The following is a 7,440-nucleotide window of genomic DNA, read 5'->3' as shown; positions in this document are numbered from 1 at the left end:
TATATATATACACGTATATATATATACGTGTATATATATATATATATATATATATGCACGTATATGTACATACGTATATATACGTGTATGTATATATACATACGTGTGTGTGTGTATATATATATATACACACACACACCCCACCTGCTCTAGGCCCTTTGCCAGATCTCGGAACAAGTCAGTAGGGAGAGGGAGTTTATCTAAGTGTGAATGGGGTCGGGGCCAATGCTTCGTTTTGGCTTGATCTATTTCACAACAAGTGAAGTGGGATATTGACGGTTGGTTTACAGACTGCAATCAGCTCGGGAAAAAAAGAAAGAAGTATCTAACTAGAGCTCGCTCCTTTAGTATTTAATAGGAAAATTCCCACCGAAAAAGCCATGAAATCACGTTGAAAATAAGGCAAACAATTAGAGTATTACGTAAGGAAAAATACCTCGCAGAGGGTCTTATGGCCCAACCCTTTCTATTTTTGTTTTTTCCTAATTGCGCAATATATATATATATATATATATATATATATATATATATATATATATATATATATATATATATATATATATATATATATATATATATATATATATATATATAAGAATTTAGTCAAACTTAAGATATATAGTTCGACTTAGGATATATAAACAGGAGTCCCTTATATTTTGGAGAACAGATGAGTATAGATAGATTGATTGTATATACCTACATTTGCATTCAATGAATTGATGTGCGTGCACTAGCTAGTTAATTTTTGTTATCCGTACAATTTTGACTCTACTGATTTGTGATATATCTCTTCTTTTTCTCAACTACTATATGTTATGCTCTCTCTCTCTCTCTAGATATATTAGATACTAGATATATCTCTTCGTTGGCAAGCAATGGCGAGGTGACAAGCAGCTGGTGGCTCCCACTGTACTAATGTTCGTAGCCGGGACAACCAAGTACGCCGAGAGGATATGGGCACTCTGGAGAGCCCAGTCAACAACGCTAGCGGCTAGAAACCATCAACAGGATACTTTGGTCCGAGACAATGGGGCCCTGTTCTTTAGTGACACGAATAGATACCAGAAGAAGCTAACATCCATCATTATTTCAGATAAGAAAGAGAGGAATTTCAAGCGAGTCATGGAGCTGGCCAACACGGGCTCATTGCTAAGCATGGATTATACTCCATTTCTTTATGGCGACAACATGGATCTTCAGATGAGTTAGTTCATCACATGGTGTACAAGTTGGCTGATATCCATCTCTCGATGATCTATGACCGCTTGTACACCAAGTTTCGTGGAGGCCTCATGGGTGTGTTATGCCGCCTTTGCACCTTTGCTCTAACATGTATTGCTCTCGCACTGTTTCTTGTATCCAGGCTAGCTTTTGATCATAAGGGGATCAGCAGCTATAGTAAGGCCGATGTAACCATATCTTACATATTGTTCGCGGGTGCCATCACATTGGAGATATTGGCTGTCTTGCAATGGCTCATCATGATCGTCATATTCGTCGTGGAACTTTTTACGGTACTCCCTATTTAATTATTTTCTAGCCTTTAGATCTCATTTGTATCTTCATCAAACAAACATATATATCTCCAGGCGGCTGAGTGAGAATTTGTTTAAGAGTATCAAAATCTAGTAAAATTAATTTTCAGATTTCCAACATCATATATAATATATAGACTGATTGACGATGTGTGGCCTTAATATAATTAACCCTTTGTGTTTGGCGGCGGATCTGCCCATGCATGCATGGCTGCAGAGCCTTGTTGCATGCCTCGTGCAGAAGATGCAATATATATTGTACAAACAAATCGTGGGACATGTGCATCCAGAAAGCTGCAACAGTTTAATTAACATGATCGACATGGGCATCCAGGAAACAACACATGCAAGGACGGCTGGAACGGATGATGCGTTGTGTGGACATCATCATCGAAGGAGGCTGCAGTACCGAGCCTGCAGTGAAGGTCTCTGCAGAGGTAAAGAAGCTACTCGTTGATAAGATACTAGCCCAGATCATATCGGACACTGATCCGGAGTCGGAGTCAGATATGGCCATGCACAGCGGTGGGTCGAAAAAAGAGTACAAGACCGTGATTTCTCTCAAAGTAATGCCGCAGCTCATCGAGCACTTGTGAAGAGTAAGATCCAAGATTCAAGTTTTTTGTCAAGTGTCTGCCTTTGGCACACTGTGACGACAGACTTATGCCTACATCAGGGCTACACTAGCGTGGATGAGGCGACTACTGCAAGGAGGACCTCATGCCGGGAGTTATCAAATTATGTCATGTACCTTAATTATCGTCAATTTCGAAGCCCTCGGCACAGTGGACGAGCGTCAGATTTTCGGTATCACATCAAGACGAATGGTGGAATTTTTTGTGGATGGACCCAAAGACACCAGAAATCGGCCAGAAGGTCGGTACCAGTAGTAGTTTCTTTGAGGATGTTTATCTGAACCTACCGTATGGAAGAAAATTTGGTAAGACTCAAGTCTTACGCTCCTGTGAAAGAATTCATCTCCTGTGCGACACGTGTCCCGTGCTAATATCAAAGCAGATAACACTCTCAAACCCTCCTAACGATACAACCTGACGTCGTTAGCAGAGAAGATGAACAGGTGCGGCGCGGCTGCAGGGAGATGGACGAGCGCGGCGCGGGAGATGAACCGGTGGTGCTCATGGGTGAATCAAACCCCCACACTCGGCGAAGCCAGCCAAGGTGAGAAGATGCTTGTTTTACTATCCATCTGTTATTGATTCTTCCAAGGTGAGAGGATGTTCGTTCCGCCAATTCAAGGAGAATTCACAAATCTATTATTTCAAGCTCATCATGAAACTACTGCAGCAACATCAGCTTCTCGGCGTTTAGAGTTTGAAAATCAAGACCCCAATTCATCGACATTTTATGACTGATGTTAGAATCATTTTGACTTTGTCAGAGACACAAGCATCAAAATCTTTCCACTTTGTCAGTCAGTCAGAGACATGAGTATCAAAAATCAAACTTTGCAAGTTCTGTTGTCTTGTTATTTTGGGTTTTTGCATATGGATATTAAGACATCTTCTAATCTGATAAAATTCTGTACTGTTTCACTGTTGGAGCTTGTTATCTTAATTCCCGTTTTATATAATCGCCAATAGTCAAGCTTGTTATCGGAGCTTCAATAGCAGAGCTCTGTAATTAATTTATCTAATCACCATACGATCGATCGAGCTCACTATATGTATGATGCTGAAGATGCTACTATTAGGACTCATGGCCATATCATCTCATGCCGCCAGCGCAGCCGCGGCAATGCGACAACTCGCCGTCCCTCGCCCATCGCTGGCGTGGGAGCTTTAGCCTCACGTTCCTGCCCTAGCTTTAGCCGTGCTCGTTCGTTTTCTCGGATGCTAAACTACTAACGACGTCAGGTTGTATCTCGTTAGGAGGGTTTGAGAGTGTTATCTGCTTTGAGACTGTCTCGTCGGAATTGCGTCAAATGGAGGCAGCTGGTCGCTGGGACCTCATCATGACGATGGATTGTGGCGTTAGCCTCCACGCCAAGCAGCTCTGCCACGGTGGGGAGTTCGTCCGAGAATGCTACCTAGCGATTGATCGCTAGGGATAGCTAGAGGCGATCAGATTAGATTTCCTCCCCCCTCCCTTTTTTGGCACCGCATTATTTTCCTATTTTAGTAAATTTATGCACCTAAAGTTTATACACCTTAAGTTTACACATCTAAAGTTTAGAGACCCGAAGTTTATATATCTAATTTAAATTTAAATTTGAATTCAAATATTTATATATATATATATAGTATTTCTATACATCTAAAGTTTATACACCTTTATAAATCAAAAGTTTATATACCCGATTCAAATTTGAATTTGAATTCAAATATATATATATATATATAGTATTTCTATACATCTAAAGTTTATACACCTAAAGTTTATAAGTCAAAAGTTTACATACCCGATTCAAATTTGAATTTGAATTCAAATATTAGTTTATAGACCCAAAGTTTATAAGTCAAAACTTTACATACCCGTTTCAATTCTAAATTTAAATTTAAATATTTATGATGTAGAGGAAGAGAGCAAGGGAGGAAGGGGGGAGAGGAGGGAGCGTTGGAGTATAGGGGAGAGCGATCACCCGCCCATTAGGCGTGCCCGAGTTCGTCACCCATGTCAAGATGCTCCTCTTCATACTAGGCTTTCCTTTCTAACCACATTAATTAATTAATTATGTTATTTACTTTCTGATTTATCTCAAGCCACGCATGTACAGAGTACACCATATATTCTTCCTTCAACAATCTTTCTTCTTCTTCTTCTTCTTGTGGATAATCCACACCGTTGTATAGACAAGAGTACGTACGTTCCCTTTTAATGCTGGAGTACGTAAACAAAATAAAATCTCTTTGCTTCATATTGTGATCAAAATGCCTCTTAAGAGAATGATTATTTTTTTTACTATATAATAAACTAAAATATCGCAAGGATATATATTTGCAAACTATTTGGGCCGTACAAGTGACGTGCTTGGGCTTCAAACTTGGAGCTTGTGGGCCAATTTCTCCGAGGACGATAGCATCCCCCGGCCTGGCACGTTGCTATCAATGGTAAAAGGTTGACTCTATCTACGTCCCTCAAATAGGGGCGGAGATTAATTCCCTCTCTCAATTGTAAAACCATTGACCCTCAACATCCACAATTAGTACAAATCAAATCCCTTTTCAGCTGACACGATGCTTGTTTGATTATTCTTTGTCCCACGTGGTGCTTATATATATATATGTCCTCTTAAAAGCGTTGTTTTTGGAGTTGATATTTATGACTTTATGTTATTGTTTTGATTCTATTTGAGTGTGTGCTTGTGTAAAACAACATGATATGTTCATGTTTGCCTCAGTTTGTTCTTTTCCTAGGCGTTGTGTGTATCCCTAGTTGATGTAGAGGCCAGTAATAATTTCATCTTTAGTGAAATCCTTCCGATAATATAAAAAAAATTACAATATTGCCATTCCTTTATCGAGAATAAGAATAGGTCGATTAATTCCTTATATGTTACGGTTTAGTCCACTTGATGTAATGCACAGCTCAAATAATGTAATGTAGTTGTGTACAGCTTAGCTACTTTAGCGGAATAAGGATGTGGGGCTCAAGCCTTTGGTCCAAAAAATAGAGATTCAAACGAAAACTTGGAATACTCAGTTAGACAAAATGAAAAATCGAGGATATCAAATTAACTATTACCTCGAGAGATACATGTTTATCTCAAAGCACTTATTTACCTTCCTTCGATAATCAAGATCTCCGCAGCAATGTACACAAGAGTAAACAATTTTTAAACCCAAGTAAACAAAAACAACACTTTCTACTTTGATCAAAATGTGTTTGTTAAAAAAAAAAAGATGATTGGACAGACTCTATTCAACCAAAAAAAAAAATGTAGTGATGGGTCGTATGAGTGATGGGCTTGGGCTTCCTACTGTTTATGGGCCAATTTCTCCGACGGAGAGGTGAGACGCAAACGATGGCGCCGCGGCGTCGCACCGCCGGCGGCGACCGGCCTGGCACCCGCCGCCGCATTCCGCGGCCCACCAAAGAGCCGGCCAATCATCGCCTTCACGTCCCCCGGCGTCATCCACGCCGCCGTGCCGTGCCGCCGGTAGAGCGCCCGGTATGCCGGCACCACCGCCGCGGCCGCCGCCGCCCTCACGGCGTCGCCCATCTCGTCGTCCGCCACCGCCACCCACCTCCGCTGCGATGCCACTGCCTCCCTCACCGCCGCGTCGGCGCCCTCGCCGCCGACCACCAGCACGTCCCGCCACGCCGCGTGCACGAACGCGTCGACGTGGCGCCTTGTCTCCGCGCTCTGCGCCACCGCCCATCCCTCGCCGCCGACGATGCCCACCAGCTTGCTGCTGCCGCGCACCTTCTTGGACACGTAGTGCGTGTTGTTCGCCATGAACAGGGACCTCGCCGCCGGCGACCGGTGCCTCCCGGCCATGGCGTCCAGCTTGCGCAGCAGGACGGACACGAGACGACCAATCGGGTTCGACGACGACGATGGAGAGTGCAGCGACGTGCTGCCTCGGCCTTTCTGGTAGATGCGAGCAAGGGTGTCGTCGTAGTCGGCGAGGAGGACGAGGTAGTTCATCACGTAGCGGGCGAGCGGGTGCACGGCGCCGCCGGTCGCCGCCGCCGACGACTTGGACGTCGCCTTCTGGATCGCTTCCTCGAAGCTGACGAGAATACCACGCGCCGCCTCGCCGGCGTTGCGAAGAGCGGCGGTGGCGCGGACGGCGGCCTCCGACTTGTCGCCGAGGACGCACACGATCGCCGGGAGTATCTCGACGAGGGTGGCGTGGACGTCGAGCACGTGGAACAGCCGCTCGGGCGCGCGGCGCGCGCGCGCCACGGCGGCCTCGGCGACGGCGAGGAGGTCCGCGGCGTGGTCGCTGGCGATCCCCTCGAACACCCTGTCGGCGACGCCCGCGTCGGCGGCGGCGAACACGCGGTGGCAGAGCACCCTCTCGCCGGAGAAGGCGAAGTTGAACGCGAACCCGGCGGCGGTGTGCCACGACCGCACCTTGCCGTCGACGTCGTCCCACGCGAGCTTGCGGAAGCGAGCGTGCTGCGACGGCGCGTACCCGAGCAGGCGGCGCACCGCGCCGGCGAACTCCGCGCGGCGGTGCGACATGAACGTGGTGACGCACTCCATGCCATACCCAGCCGCCATCATGGCCTCGGCGACCAACCGTATATGCCCCACCACAACAGCACCGTCACCATCCAAGCCATGGCCGGACATGGCGGCGCCGTCGCCGTCGCCGTCGTCGGCGGCGTTCGACCTCACCGCCGACAGCAAAATCTCCAGCTCGAGCTGCAGCCTCCGCATGGAGTCCTCGAGAACCCCCTGCGCGCGCACAAGCCGTTCGTCCCCACGTCCCCGCGCATCCTCGACATCCGACGACGCGAGCACGAGCATCCCGCGGTGGAGCTCGACGGCGGCGGACATAAACCTCCCCGCCTCCGCAACGCCGCCGTCGAGGAACAGAGAGCTCCGGCGCCGGCGCCGCCCATCATCATGGGAGCGCCACTTCTCGACGAGCGCCGCGACGTCGGCGACGGTCTCCTCGAGCATCCCATTGGTGGATCTACTGCTGCCACTGCCGCTGCTGCTACCCATTGCGACGAGCGCCATTGATCGATTCTTGGTGTGTTCCAGAGCAAGCGACATGGATGGAGTAATATATAGGCGGCGATGTCGGCGACACGACACGACGCCACGCGACATGACGCGTGAGCTAGCGTTGCGGGATCGTCAGCGATCAGCATGGAGGAAGATTATTATTTGTCGTTGGTCGTCGCTACTCGTTTTGGTTACTTTTGTTCGTTTGCGACCTAAGCTAGTGTGTATTGACCTGCATCTTGCTTTCCCGCCACCTTG

At 46.9% G+C, this 7,440-nt stretch overlaps 1 protein-coding gene across 1 annotated transcript; it reads right to left on the bottom strand.

The window, feature by feature from the left end:
• Nucleotides 1–5,379: 5,379 nt before the first annotated feature.
• Nucleotides 5,380–7,194, bottom strand: LOC127755915 (exocyst complex component EXO70A1-like). The gene has a single exon (XM_052281524.1). It carries the CDS (start codon nt 7,192–7,194, stop codon nt 5,473–5,475), a length of 1,722 nt encoding a protein of 573 aa, XP_052137484.1. The 3' UTR covers nt 5,380–5,472.
• Between the last annotated feature and the right edge of the window lie 246 nt (nt 7,195–7,440).

This window comes from Oryza glaberrima, chromosome 11 (assembly GCF_000147395.1).
Source record: "Oryza glaberrima chromosome 11, OglaRS2, whole genome shotgun sequence".
Taxonomy (NCBI): Eukaryota; Viridiplantae; Streptophyta; class Magnoliopsida; order Poales; family Poaceae; genus Oryza; species Oryza glaberrima.
This window is presented reverse-complemented; position numbering and strand designations above follow the sequence as displayed.